At 52.8% G+C, this 27,970-nt stretch overlaps 1 protein-coding gene across 1 annotated transcript; it reads left to right on the top strand.

The window, feature by feature from the left end:
- Positions 1–153: 153 nt before the first annotated feature.
- On the top strand, positions 154–27,970 carry LOC100897394 (estrogen-related receptor). The gene is made up of 7 exons (XM_003743639.2): positions 154–586; positions 17,452–17,698; positions 19,381–19,602; positions 22,340–22,595; positions 24,621–24,805; positions 25,597–25,744; positions 27,007–27,970. Exons 1-7 carry the CDS (start codon positions 407–409, stop codon positions 27,125–27,127), a joined length of 1,359 nt encoding a protein of 452 aa, XP_003743687.1. The 5' UTR covers positions 154–406; the 3' UTR covers positions 27,128–27,970.

The raw sequence follows: 27,970 nt of genomic DNA, 5'->3' as shown, positions 1-27,970 counted from the left end.
AACCCGTCATTTTACTTCAATCCTAGGACCCTACCCTCGATCTGAACACTTGCCCTAAGATAAAACCGCCAAGAAAGCCAACGCAAACACCTGAGAGTGCATCGCAAGGATACGCAATATCACGAGGCCCATCCGACAAGTCGAAGGGAAAAGTTCCTTGGAAAACACCGCAGCTCGCTGCTTTTGCAATCACGTCGACCTTTAGGCTCAGTGATTGACTGGGAGCAGAGGAGATAGAGAAACTGAAATCATGTGTCCCACAAGTCATACCCCATCTAGCATGTTAATGTGAATGAAAGCGTCGTCGACCGGTCGAACTAGGGCACCTACATCAGCGAAGCCTTCTTAGCAGCCGGCGGATCAGCAGGAAGCAGCACGCTCAAGCGTGTCGATTTGGGTTGACGAGATGTTGCACCATCACATGATAAAGCGGGAGGATTCGAATTCGTCGATCGGATCCTCGTCAACTCCTCCGCCGGTTATGCTATCGTCGTATTCGGAAGCGGCCACTGCGCTCTACAACAATGTGGTCAAGCGGTCGGTCTCTCCGAGCCACGAGGAGCAGATGAGCTTCATCAGCGAATTCGTGAGTGAATTTTCCCTTTCCCGTCTTTTTTCCCTTAGTTCCGAGCAGCGAAACTAGCTCGACAACCGCCTCGTGACACAGGACTTGAGCAAAAATCGATAACTTCTGCTAGTGTTACGCCATGGGACGCGTACGTCGACGCCGCGCCGTCGGCGCAACTGTCACCGAGGTAGCGCGGGGTGATTTCACTTCGTATTACGGGATCTAAGCCTGTTCCTGCTCGTTCCATGAGCGACAAACTCCTCGGTCCGACCAGGCGGCATCTCGCGTTGATTATGTATGTCCGTATGTAAACACATTTCATATTCGTGTTTGTGTATACACTCCGCATATGTACACGATGCGTACCTCGCCGAGCGGATCACAAGGGTGACTTGAGATCGCGAGTTTCGCCCTCCTTTCCATTTACCGTTGACTCGGTAGGATGAGAGGGAACCGGTGACGTCGACGCGAATGGAGAAAACTAATTATTTGGAAGCAAGCAGCCCCCGAATGTGTTCGACGGCTTGTTTGTGGCCCTTTGTCGACACGGTTGGTCAGCTGCTCAGTCAGCTGGCCCCTCGCCACCCTCTGTCGCCGGCCGGCCCCGGTAACAGAGTCCGACGACGGATCCATGTGGACTTCTGCTCTTGTCATTCGTTTGTTTGTTTGCCGGTCCGTGGACGGACGACTCGTGAAACTCGAGCATCTGTCGGGCTATCCGAAAATGCTGCATGAATCTCTGGATCGTTGGTCTCTGCACAGAAGCCATCTGGAGTAGAGGATAGGGTCTCCGAGCATTGTCGACAGCGGCAGCTGGAAAGTGGTTTCTCCCGGGAAGGCCGAAGCTCGCGATTGACCGTGAATTCCATCGCTTCTCAGGGATGGGGAAGAGGAATAGGCCCGAGCTGATCGATAGGATCTGGGAAGCCATTCGATGACGGACGTGCATCGACGGTTGCCTGAGAACCGTCAGCGTCTTTCCTTCGATGCAGCTTCTCCTAATTCGCGCTTTTGTTCGCCATCCATCATCACTTGTAGCAAAGAATCGCTCATGAAACGATCTTCATCCACGTCGACGCTCGCTCCGGACGGAATTCGGCCGTGAGGAATACCTGAGACGGGGGCGAGAGTTTCGGAAATTGCGTGCGGGCCCCGTGCTCCACTCACTCAGGAGTAATTTCCACCCAGTTGTATCCTAGGCGGATGACGACGAATTTCGAGAGGAGAGAGTCAAATGAGCGTAAAGCAGGATTAGACCGGCGAGCTTCACTATGTGCCGCAGGGAGGAGTCGTATAAATTGCTTCCAGTGGGGCTCCGCCGCGCCGGGAAGTGACTCTGTCTTCGGTAAACGACGACGGCGCGTGGGACGACGACATCTCCGCGAGAAATTCTATTCGGTGGAGGGAGGGAGAACGAGAGCGCGGATCGGTCGGGGGAGATTTTGAAGAGCATCGGGGAATTCCCACCGAACGCGCTGGAAAGGTGGCGTCGTTGATGCTGAAAACGCGCCGCCGCGAAACTGATGAAGGAAAACGACCGCCACAGCGGCAACGACACTGCCGGGACTCGTTCCTGGCTTGTTCTTTTGGCTTGGAGCCCAACAGAGTCGTCGCTCCCGATGACGCCGTAGTTTTCTCGCTCGTCCTTCCGACATCGCACAGCTTCATAGTCTGCTCGTTCCTAGAATTTCGAAGTCGTCGGACTCAAGCACAAAAGAGACTATTTCTTGGCACATGTTGCTGAGCAATCGTTAGCGTCGACGGATAGAATGGAGAGTAACACGCGACGAATGGGCCTCAATGAAAGGATGAAGCCTCCATTCAATTTGGTCTTGCGGAGAAACTCGCAATGAGAATCCTCAAAGGTCAGTCCTTTTGAGAGGGTACGCCTACGTCAAAATGAGACTCTGCGCATGGGCTTTAGGCACCGAATAATTCACGGATCACGGGATTATTGAGCGGAAATTCGGTCATCGCTATTGTATGGTCGTTTGTGATCCTCACTCATTCCTACACGTTTTCATTGTACACACGAGCGACCCTGAATCAGGGGCGAGTTTCCTCAACAGATCCTACGGGTTGTTTTGCCAGACGTAGGGATCGAACCCACTCCAACTCCCGCACGAGCGGCGTCGTTGCACGTTTGCACGAGAAGTGACGAACGCGCTAACCACTCGATTACCCGTCAAGAGCGTCCGACTGCAAACGAGTCGGCTCGCGGGTCCTACCGGAGCGGCTCCTCATGGTTGCGGTCCGGCGCTCGTTGGATCGTCGATCGCTGAAGGCGGAGTTCCCTTCGGCTCCACTGACTCCCTAGATGGACTCGAACAAGGCCCCTTCCTCGAAGCTTTACTCGTGTTGCTTCTCGAAGTAATGCGTCCGATACCGGATTCGGCATAGAATTCTTGGAGAGCCGCTCCATGATGAAAAGTAAGGCAGCACCTCAACAACAGGACTCGTTATCGTCACGATCCGAATTCCACTCGTTTGGCTGGGCGAGGTGGATAGGTCGACGAGCAACCGAATTAGACAGTTTCGGCTCCATTGAGAAAATTGAGGGTAATCAAGTTGCCACTGGGACATGAAGCCATCACGACCCCCTTCCGAAGCGGGATCAGGGGCTACCCCTATGTAGAGAGGTTGATTCTGCTGGAAGGCCGCCGTTCGTGGTCCAGGTGGGGGAACGATCGAGGTGGGAGGAACAGACAGTCACGGATGGCTTGGCCAAATTCGCCAAGACACGAAAACTCTCAGGGGGCGAATCCTGCACCGTCCGCTGGAGAGTTGCCTGACATCGACCGGACAGCCGCACCGCCTCAAACTGTGAGTGGGTGGGTCCGCGACTCACGCGTCAGTCCGTCCGTCGGTCCATCCATCCTTTCATCTTTTTCTCGCTGGTCGAATGGGGATCGGTTTCCCCGATGCTCCAAACCTCGACCGATATCGTTCCGGCTGGGTACGATCCCGCAAGGGCCGAATCCGTTTCCCCGGTGTCTTCATTTATAGCAACAAACGTTTGCGTGAGGGCGACAAGGACGATTCCGAGAAGGCGGAGGTGATCGATGGATACTCCAACATCGCCAGTACCGACCGTGTTGCCCCCAGGTCAATTTCCCAGGAACGCATGGGAGTGCCGATGCTCGAAAGAACTGGAGAAGGGGAAGACGGGAGAATCGGGGAATAATAGCCAATCAGTGAGGGGATAGGGCCAGCTGCGGGAGGGGAAAAAGGAAGAAGCTAGACAGACCCGAGCTCGGACTTCTCTGTTACCGAGTCGAAGTCCCGACCTGAGAGCAGATGATTCTCAGAGCAAATGCGACCTGTCGGAAATTATAACGCATGGAGCCTGCAAGGTTCCGCATATCGAATAATCTTGACCGAGGTCTGCATTGTTTTCGCTCTTTCATTGATTCTCTCGATGGGGGGCCGGGCGACCCGTCTGAGGACGCCCCAGTCTATTCTCGAGGTAGTTATGAGGTAATCGATCAGTCCTAATGAACAGGTCGACCGCTGGAAAAAGAAATGTTAGCAATCAATACGTTGCGTTCAATGTTCCATTCCATGGACATTGCCGCTGCGCGGACCTCGATTCCCGCAATTTCGTGGCATAAAGATAAAACCGGAGACTCAATGTGGAAATGCGGGGCGTGACCAGGCACGGAACGCGTTCACGATACCGTCTATCAATGCTCCCTGCACCGTTTGACCTCGTTGTCGAAATGTCACGGCGAGAGCCGGGCGACCGTCGAGTAGTTTCAGGAATTTATCGGAGCAAGCGTTTCAAGAAGGTCACGTAGAGCCCAGGAGGAGCGTCGGATGTTATCAACGCCGCCGACCTCGTGGTCTTCGACTTCCGAGTTCCGAGCGGAACTTGTCCGAGTGTTGGTTCTCGCCGCCATCGTGCTCCTTTGGTGATTTGGGCAGTCGTCGTCGTTGACGACAACGACTTCGTCATTTCCTTTAACCATCCGACGCCGTTTGTGGGATTTTCCGCTGAATGGGGGAAGGAGCGATCTCACCTTCAACCGAGCGTTTGCCACAGTCTCACAACACATGGAGCGAAAGTCGTTCGACTTTATTTTGTCTCTTCAGAGCCCCTCCAAGTTGACCGAGAAGTGCAAAAGACTCCTCTGAGCTCATCCGCAGCTCCTGCCTCGATCGATCCTGTCTCCATGTGCTCCTGGATCGGTCTCTTCACTCGAGCTGCTCTCTAGTCGTCCTGACTAATCGCCTGCTCGTCGTACCGCTTCTCCTCGCGGAGATCTCCTGGCTGAACATCTAATGCCTCATACCTTCTCCGTCGGACCTCTCCTTCCTTCTATTTCTCCCCGATCGCTGTATGCAGACCCAAGGCTGGTTAGACTGATGAATTAATTTAATTACTCTCCAATGCATTAACGAGAGCAAGCATGCGGTGGCGGCTCCGCTTACGAACTGGAAAAAAAAGACTACGTTGCCCCGATAAGGTGGCTATGGAGGTAGGAGAGGAAGGCACCGAGCTTCATCATTAATGTCATTAATATCGAGATCCTTGACGGCGAGCGAGCGGGCGGATACGGGAGTTGCGTGCCGAAAAAAAACGTGGTGACACTCACGAAGCTTCCACTCTGATGAAGGATTCGGGACACCACTGGAACTAGCGAGCCGAGTAGGACATCAATTCAGGGAAGTCTCATGCTCGAACCACTGAATGGCTAGAAAGTTTCTGCGCTCGTTCATTTGTTGCTCGCCGCCACTCTGCAGCATGTCGAGCGGTTTTCTCCAAGAGGACGACAGCAGAAAGTCGTTGCTTTACAAGAGTATTCGCAAGCAACGGGACTGAGCGTCCGTTTGTTCGTATGAGGGAGCGACCGACCGAGCGTGGGAGCGGGAGAGAGCGGAACTGGCGTGCGTTGCGAGCGAGGCGTTGTGCAACACGTGCGTCAAATATCCTTGCTCGGGTAGCTTCGGCTGCTGGCGAAACCGCTGAACAACGTTTCCTTTCCGCTGGTTGCATTTTACCCGGCGCTCCCCCTGGGAATTTCCCGTTGAACACATCCGGCTGGGATAACGTCACGGGAGTTCCTTGAACTGAATTATACCCTCCGCGGATGCAGCAGTCGAAGAGCCTGCTGACAACTCGATGACTGGAGTAGGTCACGAATTAGCTCATTGGCAGCCGGCTGCGGTAGTCAATTTCGTCTTCTCCTCACTCACCAGTCACTCTCCTGGATAATAATAATGGATACGATAGAAATTAGGTGGACCGAATTTCGAAGAAACGGATCCCCGACCGAATGTAGAGGGAAACGTTAGAGGAGAAGGGCGCGGCGACGGGATGGGAACGCTGAATCCGGAACGGCTCCGAGCGGGGTGCGGGAAAGCGCAAAAGAGTGTTTCAAAGGGAGGATTGGAGGGTTTGAGACCTAGGAGAAGAGGCTTACATTCGGGTATAAGCTAACAAAGACGAAGGAACTCCCATGGAAAGCTTCGCCGATGCAGCTGGCACTGCGGTGGAATATCTTCGAAGAGCCGTCAAACGCTTGCTTGTGAGTCTTCTGGAGTTCCGAAAAGCTGTTTGCAGACCCCGGGGCTCCGACCCACGAGGGAACAGTTCTGGGGATATCCAGGAGGAAATTCACAGTCGCGCAAGACGCGCCGGAGGGACAAGCTCTGTGCTGCATTCTTGCCTCCGAAGTCTTCTCGTGGCGATCAGCAGAAAGTTCCCTGCTAAATCTAGCCGTTCTAATTTTCCCGGTGACGAAATCTGCTGTGAGGAGAAATTGACGTCAATATCCTCTGGATTTCGAACACGAAGCCGGAGGTTCGGAAATCGTTTTGCATCGAGCTCTCGTTGTCGCAACAGTTTTTGAAGGGACCCACTCGAATTATTTTGTCACGGTTCCTGTGGGGAGAAGAAGGAAAACTTTCTGCAGTGCTTGCCCGCTGGGCCGTGCAGCTCTCCAATCGCTGCGCTGGTCCGGTTTTTATACTCGACGCAATCGACAGGACTACTGCCCAGTGGCTGGGTTGCTTTTCTCAGACCGGTCGTAAAATCAACAATCTCAAAATCCTTTCTCCTCATTTCCCGCTCTGTTTCTCTTCCGCGGTGTTTTTTCCGCAGTCCATCTGCTACTATATTCGCCTCCCCTCCCCCACATCGCCTTCTGTGCCTTCCCCCGAGGTGCTTTCCCCCACTCGCTTCTCAAGTAGGATTTGTTCCCAGCAAAGAAATATTTACAGTGCGTTCCTCAGAGAGCGGAGTACAGAAAAGCTCCCGAGCTCATCTCGCTCGCTCGCTTGAAGTCGACTTCGGAACTGCTGCCGGCGCGGCTCTTTTCCGATCCGGCTTCCCCGATTTCCTGATTCACTGTTTGAGTACTCTCACAAATGTAGAGCCTCCAAAACGACCGACTGCTCATTGACAACTGGCTTGCTCTCGAGCTCGGAAACAAATAATTCCACCTCGACTCCATCCGGTGCAGCGAAGGCTCAGGCAAACAGAGAACTACATATCTCTGAGCGCATCCCCTTGTTTCTCCCGCAAGGATTCGGGGCCGACTGGGCGTGAGCTAGAATCGAGTGAGTCTCCAGTCTACAGGCGGTCGTGGTAAAAAAAGGGTATCGACGAGACGGGAACGAAATCAACGGAGAAAGATATCGCGCAGTGAGCACATCTCTGCCCTTGGCGGTGCACGTCCGGACCGGAAGGACCTGCCGGTCCCTCGCAAGCTCTGCTGAATTTCCCCGCTGGTCTCCCGCATTCTTCCCGCGAGGTGCTTGTCGATAGTTTGTCTAGGATCCCGGGCTCCACAGGGCTCCGGAGCATGGGCTCAGGGCAGAGGTCAGATTCAAGCTCGCTCCTCCCAGTGTCTTGCTTTTCCCAGCAGTTTTTCCTCGTGCTTTCCCTCCGAACGATGCCTGAGCTCATCGTGTTCCACCGCGACGAGTTCATGGGATCGAAGAAGCAGGAGACTTCTATGAACATTTTCGTCTCTCCGATAATCTCGGTCGACGGAACGCGGTTCGTACCTACAGCTGCTGCGAGGGCATCGAAGAAATTTAATAGATCAAACCCTTCTCTGGATCCGGGATACCTATTCAGTTCCATTCCTGCTCCGGATTCCTCTGCTCGGCCGACTTTTCCATTACTCCCTCAACGTTCATTCCAGCTCCCAGATTCCTGGAATTGTCGTCATCATTCCTTCCGTTCGCAGTCGATCCGACGTGCGCGGAGAGCACAAAGAGAGATAGCAGTGTATTGCAATAAGAAAATTTTTTCTTGCTCTTTTGTGCTCAGAAGCAGGTCCATCAATCCTAATTAGGGAATCTCGCGGAAGACTACGCTCGCGACGCGGTGCCCATCCACCGACCCGAAGAGATCCTAGGTCTGTGGATCTCGGACTGGCGCGTAGAGCAGCCGACGACGACGAGCTGTCGTTGTGACTGACGGGCATCTCGGAAAATCTCTCGGCATGATCAATTTGGCTGCTAAAAACACCGGAGCCGCCCGGAGAAGCTCTTCCCGAGTCGGAGTGTGTGGCCGATACGCGTAATGGACTCGTCTGCTCGGAAGTTATCGATGGACGTAATATATTCATCCGTGGACGCTCATAAAGTCCTGATACGCTTCGTCTGGCCTCGGGCTTGATTTCCTTGCGAGGTGAACCATCAGTTTTAGCGTGACCGTTCCCTCGAAATGTGCATGAAGCTGTTGTCTCTAAGGAGCTCATTGAGATGCGTTCCTTCAATTAAGCATCCCGAGAGGTGCCGTGAGAGCTCGCCTCTCAGGTGGTAACGTTCTGAGAAACACCACCCGACGGCCCCGAAAACAATCTCGATCTCGTCTGCGAAGTGATCGCGGTCGAGCTGTCCGATTCCGGCTCGTGGAATCTTCCAAGTTGTGCGCAGCACCGGATCATTCGAGTTCAGAGAGTTATTCATTGAAATCCATTTGTTGCGGACTCCGCCGCACCCAAGCGTGAACCCTAACGGATCTTCGATATCGCGAGCTAGCAAAACTGTTGAATAATAGCAAGGAACACGCTTCCCATGAAGACGAATTGATCGAGATCGATCTCAAAACGTTAGACTGGTGAGTTTCGTGGTGTTTACTCGACCTGAAACTATCGACCGATGACATTCTGTTGAGGCTCGCCGGGGGATACATGGTCACGGCGCTCCCGGGCTAGGCTTGAGGTGCAGGGGCTCGGGGAGCGACGCAGCGATTCCGCCTCGTAATGGATTGCCAGACCCGCGTCGATTCCATGATAATATCCGCAAACTTGTCCGGCTGGAAATCTCTGGAGAAAAGTGGGGATTCTCCCTGAAAACGCTCCCGCAGACAGCCACCAGAGCATTCTCAGACAGGCTGAACAGCCTTGACTTCTGTAACGAATCGTTCCGATTCATTGGATGGAAGCACCGTATAATTCTCCACTCGCAAAAAAGAGAACCCTTTCCCCCATCGATCTTCTCCTCTTTCGCAGTCGTCGACGTTGAGTGGAACAGCGACGACTACGACGAGCCAGTACCAGTGAGCAGCAGCGCAATTCCGATGCGAGAGTCCATAAATAGAAATCGAGTCGCTTGAATAATAAAAAAAACTCGTAATAGATCCGCCTCCTGGTCGGGATGAGTCGGATTCTCTTTCCCTCCGATTCCGTCCGTCTTCGATCCATGCGGTCTTCCCCGAGGGCCGAAGACTGATCCTCTCAGGGGGCGGAGGGACGAGCACGGGGAACGAAAAGATACGAGAGGATACGAGTGTACCCGCGATGCGTACGGGTTGTATGGTCGGCTTGGAGGGTCATTCAGCCAGTTGTGGCAGAAGTTCGCCGTCTGAGAATATACTGGACGCTCCCCTAATGACCTCCCGGCAACCGATGATCGCTTGCTTATCAGCATTGTGATATCGTTGTGATACAGCTTCGGCGATCCCTTATGAGGCGGATCCGCGAAGGGAGAGCAAGTGCAATATACTGGGCTTCCGAGCGTCCATCTGACTGGCCGAGCGAGCGAGCACAAAGGGCTCTTCCATTGAGAGCGGGTCTGCTTCGCTCAGCACAACCGATCCTGTTACCACACCCTTCTCCTCAGAACACCGGAATACAGAACGAGCCATGTACAAACAACAGGACTGACGAAACACGGTTTGCCCTCTGCAGCCGCTGGCTTTTCAACTTGAAGTTGTACTTGTTGTATAATACATGAATGGCCAGTGCATATAACGCATGAACTGAACGTCGGGCAGCTCCTCGGCTCCTCAGGCTTTGAGTCCCTCGTTCTTCCGCAATGCGACCGTCATCGTTTTCGGGACGCTTTTCGAGGATCGACTGTACACGAATCGATATCGTCCGACTGAGTGAGTTGCGTTTATCTCATCACGCTCATGATTCATTCGACTGCCCCTCGTCGGAGGGAGTACGTTGCAACGTGCATTCAACGGAGGAACAGAAGCGAAGGAAAATCGAGGAAGCGGCGGATGCCGAAGCGAAGGAAGACCGACGCTGAATCTAGGGGCTCGCCGAGATAAGTTCCGCTGATTTGCCCTGGAAGCAGAGCTCGAACAGGGAGCGAGTTTGTTGCTTTAGTGTCCCGTATCTCGCGTTCGGGAGGCGAGGGAACTTCCAGAGGGATTTTCTCGTGTTTTCCGCATAGCTATCCGGTGTGCCGGCCACGGTTGGGTCGAGAACCGATCACATTAGGGGAGTGGAGATCTAGGTTGGGAATAAGGGAAATTTCCTCGGAGACCTCGAGAATTGTGTCAACTGGAAAGTTGGAGCTCCGGAATTCTCCCCGAGCTTTCGAAAGGTAGCTGTTCCTCTCGGATCTGCTTGAAGAAATTGATTTGAAAATCTCGCCTCGATCCCTGTGTAGTTCGGTGACGTTTCACGTGACTTGGGAACGTGATGTTTATATCGAGGCTTCCCGACTCATTCAGGTTGGAACGTTTCCCATCGCACTCTCAGAAGATGAAACGGACGACCCCACTCTTTTCCCTTTCATCTCGACAGAGACTCCGCTGGAAGACTTGCGCTCTATCAAAGGGCGAAAATTTCCAGAATGTGCTGCGCAGGAACGGCGGCCAGTGTTGTTGGATGCGCGACATGTGCATCGCCATCGAAACCTTCGACGTGACAATCTTTCTCAACTTACACACGTCGTTCGAAATACTTGCTCGAAGAATCGGCGCGTTTCGTGTCGATAATTGCTCGCTTACAGCAAGCCTCCGAGTTTCCAATTTCCTGAGAGTCGTGGAAACACTTCGAACACTTGCGCTTGGGGTCAGCCCGTCTCGGATATGGCAGCTTGATGAAGCCGTGCTTGACCTGATCATGTTCGAGTGTGACGCTACAGTCCCGTGGAGACACACGGTAAGCAAGAAGCAGGACAATAACTTGACATAGGGCTCGGATCGTGTGCCGGTATCGAATTATTATTGCCCGAATGAGCTCTGGTTGAAGATGTCTCGGTCGTATTTGTTCGGTGCCTATACATTTGCGCGCAAGTCAACTTGCGCGCAGCGTCGATTTGAGCGCAGGTACAACTAGCGCGCACCTCCAATTTGAGCGCAGCCTCGATCAGCGCGCACCTCCAACTTGAGCGCAGCTCCGATTAGCGCGTGCCTCCAAATTGAGCGCGGTACCGATATGAGCGCAGATACGATTTGCGCGCACCGCGGTTTGGCGGATAGATGATTCGTTGAGACTTTCGTGGAGAAAGGGTTCAGATGTGAAGGCCAGCAAAAAGACGGAGCGTCACCTAATTTATTCGGAATAGCTCGAACACACTAATCACATATTGAACGGTGATACCAACTGTTATCTTGCGCTACCTCCCGGCTATAGACTAGTCATGAGCACTCATGATCTTGCGAAAAACGGGAAGTTACCTGCCCGCCAACCGCGATGGTGACGACAGACTCAAGTAACGTTGGAGTAAACCGTGGCGGGTGGATCTGAGTTTATTAAGTTCCTTTAGGTAATTTTTTCTGAGTTTAGGCGCCCAGCACCCAACCCTGCCTAAGCTTTTGGAATGCCTGAGAGTGGAGCAAGCTAAAACACAATTCACGGTAACGAACTCTCTTGCTCAAGAACGTACCAGCAAACCGAGGAAGTTTTATCGAGATCGAACGAAACGGCTGGCAGAGGTCGTCGAATTCTATACCAATCGTCCGAGGTTGGAAGTATTTGAAGGCCATTGCACACAATATAAAATTGTGAAGATCGATGTGTCTTTTAGTCCTGAAATAGTCTTAGTCCTGACAGAAGAAAAGCTTGTGCGATAGTCTGTGATAGTCTGACTCAGATCATCGGAATTTTCTTGAATGAATTAATTGACGTTCAGTCGAATGGAGTGTGAAGTTCACGTGATTAATTTTTTGTTCTTCTTCTACATACTGCCCGCGTTCACATCTAACTCCTGACTATATCCTCCGAAAGTCTCAACGAATCATCTATCCGCCAAATCAGCGGTGCGCGCAAATCGTATCTGCGCTCATATCGGTACCGCGCTCAATTCGGAGGTACGCGCTAATTGGAGCTGCGCTCAAATTGGAGGTGCGCGCTGATCGAAGCTGCGCTCAAATTGAAGGTGCGCGCTAGTTGTACCTGCGCTCAAATCGACGCTGCGCGCAAGTTGACTTGCGCGCAAATGTATAGGCACCTATTTGTTCGTATCGGGAGGAGCGGGGGCATTCCGTGAGGGAACAACTGTCCAAATCAGACTGTCAGACTGTCTCCATCAGGAGCCCGGAGACCGTCCCCAAACGTCATATTATTTCCGGATTTTTCCGTGAAATATCATATCGGAGCTCGGGGCTGGGAGAGTTCGGCGGAAAAATGTTGACAGGATTGAACCGAGCGGGAAACAGCCCATAGGTAGGAGAGAGAATGCGAGTCTGAAGCGAGAGTCTTGTTCTCTTGAATTCGTTGGCCGGTGTCACATGGCGGCGGCGCGGCGATCCTCCGACTCCAGAGACCGCTCCACGCCGGCACAGTCGCTTAGTGTTTGTATTACGCTCGCCTCGGGCGTATGATGTACTCTTCTCCCCTCCTTGGTTCTATGTATGTAGCATCCTCGCGTTTCTCGTATTATGCGGTCCCCTAGCGCTGCATTCGAGGAAGAGAGACGGGGGAGGGATGTCAGAGTTGCGTGGGTACAGGCCGACGCGGCGTCGAAACAACACCCAGAACCGCGTCCTATGACAGTAAATACGGCAGAAAATAATTCTATTTATCTATCGCTGTCTAGTCGCGGCGAATAGAACGTCTCGACATCCTCTTGTTCTCCCGAAGTAAGGTCGCTTCTGTGTCTGTTGTCGTCACAGACACAATCGACCGAGCTGGTCCCCCTAATCGTACGGTGGAATCAACCAAGTGCTGCGATTCGTAGATCTGACCGAAATCTCCATTGGCGAGCTGTTCGACGTCATGGAATAGGAGCAGGAAGAGGCGCATTGTATGCGGGGAAGAGGGAACTGAATCACCACCTAAATTAAGTCACATCTCCCCGATTCCTCCGTCCACTGCGCGCCATCGCTATTCTCTCGCTGTCTGCGGGTCCGCTTGTGCTCTTCCCACCGAAAATCGCTCCTTTCTTCTTGCCATGGAATGCCCTCGTTGTTTTGGCAGACGTCTCGTCTACCCTCCGCCAGTTCTTTTCCCACTCGATCGTTCACCCAGAGGTCCGGGAAAGAGGGCAGCCCGAAGGAATCTGTGAAGGGGCTTCTCTCATGGGCGCGGGTGGAATGACTGAAATTCGTGGTGACGCATTAGCGGAGGCCTTCCGGTTCGAATTACGGATAGATTAACGCGAATTGATTACAGCGATTAATAAATATACCGGTGCGGTTGCTCCTACTCAGATTTCATGCGAAACTTTCGTGCTTACCGGGAATTATTGCTCTCCTCGGGAGCTCGAGTTCCGAGTCGAAAGGCTCGAACAGGGAACTTCTTGGAAAAAGTTTGGGAGGTTTTCCATGGAAGCCGTCCCGGAGCAGAATGGGTCACCAAACCTCTCCGGTGAATCGCGGACAGAAATTTCTCACTTTTCAATGGGGCGACTATACTTCCTGCCTGAATCTGACACGCCATTGCTCTCCGATAGCAGCCTCGAACAGGAGATCGGCCTGTAACGATGACCTCGGACAGAATCCCAGGAATACGTGGATGGATGGTCGGAGCCGCAGCGAGGTCACTGGCGAACGCAAGATCCTTTCCAAGGTTCGACGGCACAACCTTCATTCCGGAGGCGTTCGATTCTGAACCTCTGTTCGCTTTGTTTTCTTCACGCGTCGTGAGGGATCTCACGAGTGCGTTGCGTACCTATTTAATCTTTGGGGATTCGAGAGATGAGCCAGCCGCCATCGAAGCGAATGGAAGTCTGACAAAAACATGACAGGGACTTGTCGCTCCTGCATCAATCTTTTCCGCAAGTTCCGATCGGTATGATGAGTTCCCAACGAGCAGCATAAGTTGTATTTCTCTTCCTTCTCGCGTTTTATTGTGCTCTCGCCTCCAATCCTAGCCATGGCCCAGGAGGGAACTCAAGCCCGCCACCGCTTTGCACGATCCTTGCTCATCGTTCATGGCCTCCCCCAAGTCCCTTGTTCGCTTGCGGCGAGCTCGATGGTTGGAGCTCGGGCTCTAACTGGTGGTGCTTCTTTATTTTCCCACGACCGATGGGGGATGGGACTTCCTTGCTTCAGTCTGCCTTTCTGTTCCGGTGAGCGGAAAAACGGGAATAGCCTCCGCTCGGGCAATATTAAACTGAGGGAAAAAAGCCGAGGAAACAAAAAAAACGGAGGGAATAGAGGGCGAGTCGAGCGAGCGTGGGCGGAGAGATTTCCTAGTGTTCGGATTGAGAATACGAACTCAAGTCACAGGCACGGGGATCCGAGGGAGCCACGCCGTCTCGGGAAGGGAAGTTCCGTATGAGTTGCGGGTCTCCGTAGGATGAGTGGCACCTTCGACGAGCGCGACATCAGCAGCGACGTCGAATGTCGATACACGTTCGTTTCGTTGCTAATGAGCGTCCAGCCTCTCTTTTCTTGTCGCGGTCCCACTCATAGTTCCTTGAGCTTAGAACGCGTCGTGCCGGGGAAAGTTACGTTTATCATTCCTCCATCTATTTTCATCCTTGTCTGTTCCCCTGCGATCATTTTCCAAGCTTCGAGTGACACGATCATACGTTGTGCGCTCGATGGCGACGAGACGCGTTAATGAACCTGCAGTCGCATTCCTACGCTAAGTAAACTCAACACGGCACCTGCTTGCTGATCGAGGTGATGATTGCGAGTGGTGACAGGGGCGCGGGAGACAAATTCATGCGCTTCAAAAGTACATGAACGCATCATACCGTTGATCGGAGACTCCGTCGCCGTCTTTTCCGACTATTACCGGAGTGCCCCATCAGATCTTGGAAACGGCAGAGACTTTCGGAGCTGTATGAGCCGCATGAAGCCAGCGCTTCTCGGCATTGGGGGAGATCTTTTGTCAAAGTAAGACAAGGTACGACGTCTGTGTCTTCCCAACCAGAGCTGCTGTGGCCTAGACGTGTCCCTCGCGACTAGTCTCTCCAAATGCCTCTCACGAGGCCATTGTACCTTCATGAAGTCTTTGTTGCCGCTGCCGTTGAGAAAGAAGACCACATTCCGCTTTATGCTTCTGTTGATTCGTTGATGCACGTTTAGAGCCCCCTGACGAACGTGGCACGGATTTTTCAAAAGCTCTCCGAGACTCTCGTCGCGTTTCATCACTGCCAGAGTGAGTTTAAAGTTTGGATTCGCGCCAGCTAGCCGAGGCACTATTGGAGCGAGTGAGTGAGTGAGTGAGAAAGAGAGCGAGCAACTAAGCGACTCACTCATCAGCTCGGACAAACATCGGCCCGAAGACCTGTCGCTCTGAAGAGGAAACCCCACAATATTGTGAAGTTGGAGCCTTCTCCGAGTGGAGGACTTTTGAGGAGTTTCCGATGTGATGCAACGAGACGAAGAAGTTTGATGGATGAGTTCATGAAGAATCGTTCGATGTCTCGTCACCCCAATATATGTACTCCATCGCCATCGACGCTTTCAATAACAGCAAAAATGCTCCCCGATCGCAGACCTTGCCCTGGAATACTCGACGATCAAACTACTTCGACCGATGCTTTTGAGAGATTTTCCTCGGGGTGAAGGCGGGAGAATTCCCGCACGGTATCGATCGGAGCATCGTTAGAATTTTCTACCGCATAAAATCGTCGTCCGTTCAAGGCAAAGTTGCTTTTCGTCGTGCTACAGAGACACGCAAAGCGTACGGGGGCTTGGGGGTGGGGGAAGGGACGGGGGTCATGACGGCATGGCCCCCTCCCCCATTTCCCCCTCTAAATTTTCCGTCCTGCTCTTCGAACCAAGACCTCAGGGAGGGGTCTCATGATTCCGATCCCCCTGCCCCGTCACTAGTTCACCTTATCGCGAAACACTGGCAATGCCCCGGACATGGACTGTACCCGTGTGAACTGCGTGGTCTTCGCGGCAACTCGCCTGTGTGCGATTCCCTCCTTCGAGGCTCCCGCTTTTTCCCTACGGTGGTGCCGAGTGCCGTCGCTCCGGTACTGCAGTCGTTTCTATCCGACCATTCATTCTTTCGGCAGCCGATCGTGCCGCACGAGGAGCCACGCGACGAATCGACGGAACATTTGCTGACGGCACGGGGAAATTTATTGTCGATAACCTTGTTGCCGACGCATCCTGAACCCTCCGCATCGAGTCCGCAGGAATACCTGCTCAACATGCGGTTCGAGGATCCATGTTTCGGATGATTACCGTTAGCTGCCCGCGTTCTCGGGGGCTGTCAGGCAGCGTATAAATTCGCTTTGTCGTTCACTCACCAGTTTATGCTGTGGACCCATCGTCGACACCACCGCAATGTAGGTACGCGGTGTGGTCTTGCTTGGTGATGCTTCCCAACGGCATAAGTCAGTCTCATGTGAGAGACTATTTATTCTATTAGGTCTTTTGCGGAAAGCCACGTTAGAAGCATTCGTTATTAAAACATCATGAGACGCTGGGCCTGCATCTTAAAGAGCCCGAGGCAGTTTTCGCTAAGCGCCGTCTTCCGGCTAAGCGGACCTAATCGTCGGTGGTCGACTCCGCTACTACCCTCGCCTAGATCGAAATCTTGCCACATGCTATAAGCGAAGTTTATTTCCTGTACCAAGCATTGGGAAGTTAACAGATGCACTGTCTGCTCAGATGGAGGGGTTCGGCGGGAAAATTCCACAAACAAGCGATCCGACGGGCGGCGTGGGACCACTGCCGCCTGTGGAGAGCTTGAGAAGAAATTGCTCATTTAGTCGGGTCGCCTGATGTGGAGCGCTGCCAGGTTGGCTGTCTCTCCGGTTAATCGGACGGACGCGCTATTAACGAAGCCATTCCGGGGGGCTTCCCGGGATCCCCTGCTCTTTCGCGTTGATCATTGAGCTCTGATCGAACGGGATGGTCCCTATAGTATGCAAACGAGCTCGCGAGCTAACGTTCAAGGTTTGGCACCTTCGGAACGACGGCGACGCCTCGTAGGACTCGCGTCGAGGTGTTTCTCTTCGATCGGGCTCCGGGGAGCTCAGGGGTTTCCCAATAGCTCTCTTGCTTGCCCAGCCGGATCGGATTCTCCAGGTTGCGCAATTTAAAATCGGCTTCATCCATCTTACTACGGATTAGGGGCTCCAGCCAACAGAGCGATCAAACGTCCTGTCGTCAGCAATTACGTTACGCGTGGGGAAACTGGCTTTCATACACGCCTCGGCCTCGAGATTTCTCTCTCTTGACGAGAAATCGGAGACTGGTGTTGGAGTATTCTCGAATCAAGAAAATAAGTGGGACAGGAATGTAACATTCGGCTAAAGTTCCATATTCTTTGCAGACGTACAGCGATGACATCGGCGAGGCCTCGCAGTCGCCTCCGTTGAGCCCCGAACTGAACACAGATCACCAGCTCTACCTCGGAATGCGTTCTGTTCAGAGTGCAGCGGCGGCTCAGCAAGTAGCTCGCGTAGAACAAGGATCTCCTCGACGGGTGTGTCTTGTCTGCGGAGACGTAGCCTCAGGCTACCATTACGGAGTGGCTTCCTGTGAGGCTTGTAAAGCCTTCTTCAAACGAACGATCCAAGGTAAGAAGTCGTACTTACGACCTCGAACGACTCCGGTAGGATGAGCAAAAAAAAGGAGCTTTGGAATTATCTACGAAGAGAAACATGTCGTTGGCTTCCCCAGTTTGTCGTTTCTCTCCTCACGAAACTCTAATAGGATTTGGACGCTGATGGGACGATGCGGGTTACGAGAAGGCTGGCGCCGGACGAAAGTTCCAGTTTTTCGCCAATGCCTATTGTAATCATCCTGCGTCGCGACGAGCCTTCAGGAGAACTCGTTCCCTCCCTTCGAATTTCGGATCGTTGTGAGAACTCGGGTCCATGCTCTCAGTCATGGCGATTCATTGATTCCCTGACTTTTCCCCTCTCTTTCTCATGGAATGATGGAACTTATTTTTGTTTTGATCGATGGCGCCTCTGGAACCCTTTCGCCGAAAGACAGCATTGCTATGGAGGAGTATGGCGCGGAAGCAGTCGGCTCCCCCTCCGACCCTCGGATCGAACAACTCTGATAGCACCTACCGGTGGGCTTTGTGATTCTTATCCTCACTCCGAGGGGCGAAAGGAGGTCTTCCATGACACCTTCCGGTTCTTTTCGAAGGGGCTGGATATTCGGCTTCCCGGGGCGGCTCTATCAAAACCTCACAGTGTCCCGTTAGATCGTCCCATACGACGAGGAACTCGATCAAGTTCTGTGGTACTCGACCCGGGATGTCCGAGCAACCGACCCCTCACTCCACCAAACTCTCTACCCTCTCGGGCTCCTGCTTTCGTGATCGGAATGGCTCACTGCTGCCATGGGAATCGTCACCTCTCCTCCCAGATAACCGGCAGGTTCTCCGGTGTGGAACGACTATAGCGTGTTCGGATTGGGTTCCCTCGTGGGAAGAATTAGCCCCGCGCAAGCCGCGATCCGTCCGGACATTTCCTCACGGATGATCGGTCCGCTCGTCGCGCCTCTCAGCTGAATGGAGCGTGTCGCGTCTACGGTCAGAATCCCCACGGGAAGGAGTATTTGTCTCGAAACTTCGCCGACGTATCCACCACTCGAGCGCGTAGGACGCCATGGTTTATTCCACTGCATTTCACTCGAGACTTTCTGCTCATCTCATCATTTGGGAATACGGAATTCAACCGCCCGGGGTTTATCAAGGCCCAACGCCCCCCGACGCGCTGGACTTAATTTCTGCTTGAAAGCTTGAACAATGTCCCCACGAGAATCGGGAAGAATATATTATTTGCCGAGGGGCAACAAAGAACGCTCAAAACCAGACTGTCATCATTTTCATCGGTTCAGACCAGACAGTACCATGGCCGGCCGGAGCTAGCGAGCGCCCGCGCCCTCGATTCGACGCGTGGGGTCTTGTTTGCCGGCGTGCGTCACTCGTTTTTTTTCGAAACACCTCGAGCCCTATCCATCCAACGAGGTGGTTGTGTCGGCACCCGAACCCTTCGAGAGAGTTGCAGGCTCGCCATGCCAATCAGCAACTTGAACGTTAATGTAGCACTAAATTACTTGTGATTGGCCCGCTACGACTGAACGAGGGAACGTTCTTGTTTAGATCGCAACTCCGGCCTACTCTCGCGCTTTGCCCGTTCGAGCGAGGCGAGCGAGCGAGCGACTGACAGCCTCCGCTGGAGGGAAACGTTTCCTGCATCGTCTACGCCGCGGAACGATAATTGAGTTTTTTTTTCGCTTGCAGGGAACATAGAATATACCTGTCCTGCGAACAACGATTGTGAAATCAACAAGCGGCGACGGAAAGCCTGTCAAGCGTGTCGCTTCCAAAAATGCCTCAAAACGGGAATGCTCAAAGAAGGAGTTCGTTTAGACAGAGTCCGTGGTGGACGGCAGAAGTACCGAAGGAATCCCGAAGGTCCTTATCAGGTGGCAGCACAGCCCATCAAACGCATCACGATCGACGGTAAGTGGCTCATTGACTGACAATAGTAGAATTGCAAATCCACCGAAATCAACACTCGGTCGGTGAGGTATGTTCCCGTGGGCTCGACGAACTTGGCCTCGTCGCTTCCTGGAGCAGGCCTAGACCTGGGACCCTCGTGCACGTACAGACACCATCGATATGGAGCCCCGGAGATCGCGGATACTCCGAGACAGAGAAATTCATTGGCAGGAGCTGCCTACTCGGTATGGATGCTCTCCGGAGCATAAGGGATAAGACAACCCCCTATTCTTGAAATTTTCGATTCGATTCCTTGGGGGACCTCAGGACTCCTTGGAGCATCCTCCGGTCAAACATCGTGTAGATGTTCGTACGGTCGGTCGGTCAGTCGGTCAGTCAATCGAGAGATCGAAGTTTTTTCCCGGGGGAAAAGTCTCTATATCGAATTGCTCGTCTCAATCAGATCAAATCTCGGGAGGAGCAAATCGAGTCAACGAGGAAGAAATATAGGAAATGACCATCGCCGAATTACTGACCGTCGTACTGATGGCTCGGCAATGGATCTTAGAATTGCTCTACGAGCGAAAGATGACACCGAGCGCCGGCGGAAAACTACCATCGCCCGCCGTCTGCTTATCGCCCAGTGGCGGAGTTTGGGCTCGCTACCGGTTGACTTACCAAACTGTAATAATAGCGCGTCGGTCGGCTACGCTGAGCAGACGAATGTCCCGGTGGACATTACATGTACCTATTTGCAATAAATCTTTGGAGCTCGATGCGGTTGATTTTCGAAAGTGGTCGGCACATCGAAACCCGCCGAGGGTGACTCCGCTCTGCGAACGCCACTGGTGCTCTTGAGTTGAACCAGCACTCGGTCCGGGAACAACTGGTTCCCACTTTTGAAGCCATGGTGCCATTATTTCTGCTTTCCACCTCGGTGGGAGAGCCTTGCCTTGCCCACCCTCCATTTCCTCTCGACGCTGGCGTTATTTATGCCTAGTCCCGGCTGCTGTCCACGAATCTGTCTTCTGAGCTCGTTCACGGATCCTTTGTGAGGTTTCTTCACTCGGATTTTCGGTGGCTCCTAATAGACGTCTTCTCGGGCTTTCGTAATAGCGGGTTTTCGTGAGTCTTCCTCAGACCATATTCGATGCTTCAAGGTTCCCTCCGAAGTTTTCCATTAGCAGCTCGTTGTTCGTGAGCTTTCCTCCAGCGGGAGTCCTCCGCCGCGGTGCGGAGAAACCGTGTCGAGTGAGTTTCCAGTGGGCGAGATAGAGAAGCTTCTTCCTCGACGACTCGTCCACTCGAGAAAAATAGCCTCGGCAATTTGTCTGACTGAGCTTCAAAATTGAATTAAACGTTGAGAACGTCTCCCGTCAGCAGTCAACTCCCTCCATGCAGATAGCTGACCCAGTGACGGCTAGAATGGCGGTTTCCCCCTCAAGCCGAGAGTTATGGTCCGGTTTGCGAGGGCAAACGGAAAATGACTAAATTGAACTCCCCCATTCCTTTTCACCCGTTTGCTCCGATCGGGGAGGCGTCTCCGAAGGCTCCTTCTTTCTTCTACCGCACGAGCGTAGCATGCACATTTTTGCATGGCTGCTCACTTAAAGACGTCCGGAGGGTCTTGGAGCGAATGTTCGATTGAGGTATTTGAACGATAGCGAAAAGCCCCACGATCGATAGAAAATCCTCAATTCGAAATATTGATTCATTATTACCCTACATACGCCGCGTAGAGAGTAAACGAGTCCATACGAGTGTATTGCTCGTCGATACCGCAGTGACAACATGGACTCCTTAATGTCTGTTCGACTCGACCCACGGTTTGTTCGAACACACCAACACAGCGCGCCGGACAGGCCGCAGTCGATGCAGACTCGGTCACGGCGGTACGCATGTAGAAAAGTATCCGCTCTGGGAAATTCTTCCCTTCCTAATTGGATCGCTCGGTATCGGTGCGTGCTTAAAAGCCGAGAGAACTCCGGGGGCGCTTCGTTGGCGGCTTGCTTGTTGTGCTTGTCCGAGCAGCGCCGTTCTCGTTTCATTTCATTCAAGTGATTCGATTGTCTCTTTCTAATTGGCTTTTTGCTCTTCCAATCGCTGCTTCTGCGACCACCGCCGCCGCCTGCAGCATAGCCGAATTCCGGCCGCGAGCAATCGGGGATTTGCTCTTCTGCCATTCTATCCGATGCTTGAGCCCTCTCCCCGGGCTCGATCAGACGGCTAGATTCCACCAGAGACCTTCCACAAGTGGACCTAGAGCTTACATTTGAAATTCAGATCGTGCACAGCAAGTTTTTGCGAGTCACTTGATCTTTTGTGTTGGCGTCAAAGACTGCGCCGGCCGACTGCGATGCCTGCTCGCTGGTATCTGTCAACTCTGTCTTCCAACGACAAATATAAAGCGTTGTTGGCAACGATGCGCCTGCCTCTCGTCTGACAGTAACACGAAAACGGCGCCTCTATGCGCGTGTCGGAATGCCGTGCACTATGGCAACAAGCGCTGGACCAACGCCTCCAACCCTGTGCGAATCTCCATATCAGTAGCCCCATAAAATACTTTGCGCTCTCCGGCGGAATTAAGCATCGCTCTAAACGAGTAGATAGGATAATCCAAGTATCATCTCGAGAAACCACAGTGTTCGGGCTACCGCGTTCTTTTCGTTCGTTCTTTGAAGGATGGAGACGATCTTGAGGGAGACAGGCCTGGCCTGAGAGATTTCCTCCGATAAAGATCTGGCTGATTCCGTTGCAGAAAATACAATCATCTCAGCACTTATCGCCTGCGAGCCGCCCACCTTATCCATCAGCATGAATAAGGAGTATACGAATGCTTTTTGTGACTCGAAGACCGCACTAGCCGCCCTCGGAGAGCTCATCGATCGAGAGCTCGTGAACATCATCGGGTGGGCTCGTCAGATTCCTGGCTTCAGCCAGATCCATCTCGACGACCAGATGCGACTCCTTCAGATGTCGTGGGGAGAAGTCCTCTCGCTAACGCTAGCGTTCCGGTAAGTGAATTGCCCGTTATGAGGCCAGGGGTTGGGCTCGGGTCTCGCTCGCGTCACTTGCGGGTATTCAGTTGCGTGGGTTGAGGGCATCGGATGTCAATTGGTCAAGACGATTCCGAAAATAGCAGAGCGCCATCAGGGATACAGAATAATATTTTCTAAAAACGCCTCGATCGCGAGTTCTCCTATAGGCTTTCGTCATTCTGTGAGGTCCGACGCGGCTAGTGTGTCTCAGGGAGACTTCCATCGGGATTCCGTCGATCGCAGTGGGGCTAAGAAACTGTTGGAAAGTGCTCCGCAATTCCGAAAATACTCTTCCGAATTCGACGGGGTTCCCGTGGGATAGGGCAGTTTTCAATTCCGAGCACATCTCTATCTGAACGATGTCGGCCGGATCGCCTCGCCGCGCATTTTGCCGCAAGGGCGAAAGAGGAGAAATGAGAGCAAGGCATAGAATACGATCCCACTCGCGAGAGCTGTGCTGTCGCCGTCCTCTTTGTTGTTTATGGGTTCCTGAAAGGACCGGGATGCCCATGAGGGATGGAGCGGATCGAACGCGTGGACCCGAGTCTCCCGAGCTCGTGGGGTAATGGCCCGGAGGAAAGAGTGAAGTGGTCACGAGGAGCGACTCGCGATGCGTTTTCACGACGATGACGCCTCGTCGTCGCGATCGCCGTCGCTCCAACAATCGTTGGGCCGTGTTCAATGTGGTGTGCATCGCACCTCGAACTCCATGGAGCGTCATCGGAAATAATGTACGGATACCCCGGACCTCCGCGAGGATCAGAAGAAATTCGTTTCGCTTTTAGTTCTCCGCAGACAATGACCCATGGAGATTTTCGACTTGCGCTCAGTTCGAAGAAGAAAAGTCCGCGGGATCGTCTCGACCGTCATCGATTCCTGAACGACGACTCAATTGTTTCGCATCGCTGAAAAATGATTCTTCCGATTCTCGTTCCCAGCGTCGAATCCTCCCGTGTGGTCAATATATTAGCCGCGACTTTTGCCGAGAAAACATTTTGGAGACTTCACAAGACTCCAGACCCACGACCTACTGCACCGTAATTCTCGGCGCAATTTTGAGCTCATAGAAAATTAGAGTCTACGGAGGAAGCAAATTTGACCGCAGGATCATGACATCGAGCAAGTTTACGGACTTCCACCGCCACCACCAAACGAACGTGGCAGGGAGGAGTTTATGGCTCACTCTCATCCCGTACGCAAACGTTCACTCTGCGCGCCACTGCCGAAAGGGGGGGGGGAAGGGGGTCCGACGTGCCTTTGTTTGGCGTTCATCTAATCAGCGACTATTGATTTAAAAACCCTCATCCACTGCCTACACCGCTATGAAGTCAAGTATCTTCTCCTCCTCGGCACTATGATCATAGCGGCAGAACTCCGGCGCGAGGAAGATAGATCTCCGAATTTTCAAGGTCCCCGAATGTCCCCCCTCAACATGCGGGGAGAAGGCGGGGAGGGGGAAGGGGAGAAGGCGGGGAGGGGCATTATTATAGGCATTGATCTCGGCTTGGGGCGAAAGGAACAATTTTTCTTCGTTTTTTGTTTCTCCCCTCACAGGGCATCGAGCTCTCTAGAGCTCCTTTCCTATTCCGATCATTGTTACTTTCAATATATTGCATTCCATTTGTTCTAGTTTGGTTCTACTCTCAGGGAAGTCAGAGCGATTGATGGAATGGGAGAACGAAACTTTTCTTGAGGATTCGGGACTAGCGTCTCTCTCTTTTTCGTCGTCAGAGGAGATTTTCTCTTATCTCCCTCTTGACCCACCTCTGTCCTTCCACCTCAATACGCCCCGCCGCTATCTTACCGGAGCGGTAGCTCCCAGAGCTGGGTCACTCGGCCCTGTTTCAAATCGATCTAAGTGGAAAGGCTGGCCAGAACGAGTAGATTGAAGGCGTCCACGGAAAACTCGATCGAGCATTCGAAGCCTAGGCTCTAATAGTTAGCGGGACTCTCAAATCGCAGGGAATTATTATCGATAACGAATATCTTTCCCCATTTCAGCTCGATGGAGAGCAGTGACGGTCTCTCGTACGCAAACGACCTGACCCTATCTCAGGTACAAGCTGAAGAAATGGGTCTCGAAGAAATTTTCCTATACACCAAGCATCTCGTTCAAAGGCTCAATGCGATCCGGATCTTCAAGGAGGAGTACCTTGCTCTCAAAGCGATGGCTCTTATCAATGCCGGTAGGTTCGGTGATAGGAATGCCGCGGTGCCCGCCGCCCTCGCATCGCACGCGGAACAAATGGTTCCTCCGCGCATACAAATGCTCCAATTCATTCCCGTAACCTTTCCGCGGAGCTCGATGGCCGAAAGGGGCGAATCTGCTGCGATTTCACCTTTAGATAGTTGTTATAGCTGAGCGGCACCGAGGCTCCTCGTTTGATTGATGTGCGTTAGGGGATTGGCGATTGCGCCTCCACCATTGAGCCCCTCTTCGCGCTAGATGGCATCAATTCTAGAGCAGTGAACCCGCAGATTCGTGGCGTTTTTCCAGCGCCCGATCCCGCACCGCATCCGCGAAAGCAGCCTTGCGGACAGCATCTGTCACTGGTGGGAGACGGCGCCGTTCACGCGGCCGAAAATGACCATCCCTGCAACAGCAAACTAGAATCGTTTCCTCGCCGGATGCTCCTAACGACGCCTCTTCCCCCGATCCTCGGAACTTGTCAAAGTCGCCGTTTGTTAGTTCCTGTAGGCCGCTGGGCGAGCCATGCTGGGCTGAGTTCCGGTCCCGTGAATTCTGCGGTTTGCCGTGCTCCGGAGAGAAGAGCCGAGGGCTCCGGGTCCGAGGGATCCCAGAGGACTGTCAAGGAGAATGAATTGTTTTCATCGGGAAAAAATCTTCCGGCGCACATACGTCTCTGATGAGACTCGAATGCTCGTTCGATGTCCTACGAAGTGAATCATACCTCGGTCCCAACCGCCCGGCTGCTCGTGTTGAGTTTTCTAAAGCGTTTCCGTATACAACTTCCAGATACGGTGCTGGAGAATTCCACTCTAGTGTACAAGATGCGAGAGTCGATCAGTCAATCTCTGCAGGATTGCATATTGACGTTGAGCCCCAGTACAAACAATGCGGCTCCCCGTATGGCACAGCTCCTTCTTCTGCTGCCCTTACTCAGGTGAGAACGAATATTCTTATTTTCCACGCTATTTGCCTACTTCAGGGAATACTCGGATACTTCCCCCCGAATCCTGAATTGAATACATGGGACGGCCGATTCCCGGCGTGACGAAACAGTTCAGGCTCGTCGGATTGGATCGATTATTCTTATCCCGCGATTGAGAGAAGTTCCCTCGACGATGTGCTCGATATCCATCCGTTCCCTCGTGACATTCAGAATCTATGTCAGTCGTTTCTGAATCAAACTGTCCCATCACGCGATGTCTCAGGCTGTTATCGAGTTTTCAGAGGATGCAGATACGGGACGACCCGATGAAATATGCTGCGCGTTCGCATACACCGACATACTCGACCGTATTGGCGTCCGACGAAAATCCTTCATCTAGTCGCAGCAGTGGCATATCGATAGATATTTTGCGTACGAACCGGCACGAACAAACAAATGTATCCGAGCAAGCGTGCCTTCAGAAGGCGACATCGTGAGAGACTCCGCTCCGGCTCCTCCCACGCCATACGTTGCCTACGGGGCAAGATGTTCCAAACATCCAATACATCCGGCGCCCAAGGGATGCTCTTCTTGCTCAACCTGGAGCTCTTCCCTCACAAACAAGTTTGTGGAGCTTGCTCCTGCTGCCTGCACGCCCGCCTGTCGTGCTCCCAAATGGTCAACCGTGTGGAGGATGATGAAGTCCTTCTGCGGCGGCCTTGCTGCGAACTATCCGGCTCACAAGGAAACTGGGAGCTCGTCTTGCTGGTCGGTTTGCTCCATGGAGTTTCTTAGGTTTCAAAATTCTCTAGGCGCCAAGATCAAAATAAATGTCTCGCCTGTTCGGCCAAACTCCCCATCTGTGAGGGATTCTAGCCAGACATGCAAATCCAGGAGTCCTTCAGCCTCGCGTTCTTAATTCCTCGATCACGTCGAGCCTACCCGCTCCCCTTCTGGAGTCGCGGACAAGAGTCGGCGGATCAGAGCGTGGGAGGAATTCATCGTCTCCCCTGACCCTGAGGAGTGGAAGGTGTCCAATGTTTCGACCATTCCACTGAATTCCCATCGAGTTAAGGAATACTCTGTCCACTAGCAGTCCAGAGGATACACTCTGCAAGGGAAAAGTCTCGCGTTCCACATGGTCGCGGACTCCTTCTTTTGCTCATGTTCGTCGGAAATTAGGGAAATAAGGTCCGACATTCCATCTGGAGATTATTCCTGCATCGCTCAAGAGCTCGGTGTCTCACAATAATTTTTTTTGTTTCCCTCCGCAGGCACCTCGATGTCCTGATCAGGCAGTTCTGGCAGCGGATGCGTTCAGAACGGAATGCCACATTGAACAAACTACTGTGTGAGATGCTAGAGTGGAACATGACATTCAAACTGGGCTGTTAAAGCAGGAGGAACTCGTCACGGAATAAGACGCCGTCGTCCACTCGAAAACCCTCGAATATGCATGAGAATGATTCAGGAAGCACCAGTGGACGAATCAACGGTCCAGCTGTTTCGATGGTGCTGTTGGGTTCGCGGTCGAGAAAGCAAGGGGGATTTTCCTCCCTCGACGAAGTGGATCTGGAGGCGGGGAACTGAAGAAGATGAAAAGTCGAGTGGGCCCCTCCTCTTGCATGAATACCAGCAGCGCGATCACCAGCAGACGTGAGCAGCGACGGTTCCTGGGCGTGTTGAATGTGCGAGAGGTTGAGGAGCATGCGAGTATATCCATTCGATCGAAACTCGGTCGTCGAGCGAGGAAGCATCGCGGCTCATCTTTGTTAAATCTATTGTTGACTACGTTGACTGAAGCTTCGGGAAACCTGGAGCTTGGAATAAGTACGAAACCTGGTGGCGCCTAAGAGGTAGAGAATCGGGACGGAGTGATGGGTTTGTTACGGGTTGACTTCCTTGTTTGCGGCGCTGTCTTTCTGGAAGCTCGATCTGATCGCGTCACAGAAGCTCCGTCGACTGAGGAATGGAGGTCCGTGATTTTGTAGGACTGCGGCAAGTAATTGTGTTGAGGCGTGAGTTGAACCCCTAAGAGTGCTTGACAACCTGATTAAATGCGTGGGTCGTCAGATGGTCGACTATCGACTTTACGACTTGGGACGTAGATTCGAATCGGAGACCGTCTGTTAGTAATCCATACGAGAAAATCAGCACAACAAAGCTACCCAAAATGACGTTCGCGAAACGACGGAACATAGATGAACACTGAAGGCTATAGATATAAATTTATATATA

The sequence above is a fragment of the Galendromus occidentalis genome, unplaced genomic scaffold (genome assembly GCF_000255335.2).
Source record: "Galendromus occidentalis unplaced genomic scaffold, Mocc_1.1 scf7180000077450, whole genome shotgun sequence".
NCBI lineage: Eukaryota > Metazoa > Arthropoda > Arachnida > Mesostigmata > Phytoseiidae > Galendromus > Galendromus occidentalis.
Note: the sequence above shows the minus strand (reverse complement) of the source record. Positions and strands in the feature narration are given on the sequence as shown.

Bases quoted from the DNA above. Each gene is read 5' to 3' on its own strand.
- LOC100897394 (XM_003743639.2), top strand. From the start codon at position 407: ATGTTGCACCATCACATGATAAAGCGGGAGGATTCGAATTCGTCGATC. The intron at 587-17,451 runs GTGAGTGAATTT...TATTCTTTGCAG, and splicing joins TGAGCTTCATCAGCGAATTC to ACGTACAGCGATGACATCGG. The intron at 24,806-25,596 runs GTAGGTTCGGTG...TACAACTTCCAG, and splicing joins GATGGCTCTTATCAATGCCG to ATACGGTGCTGGAGAATTCC.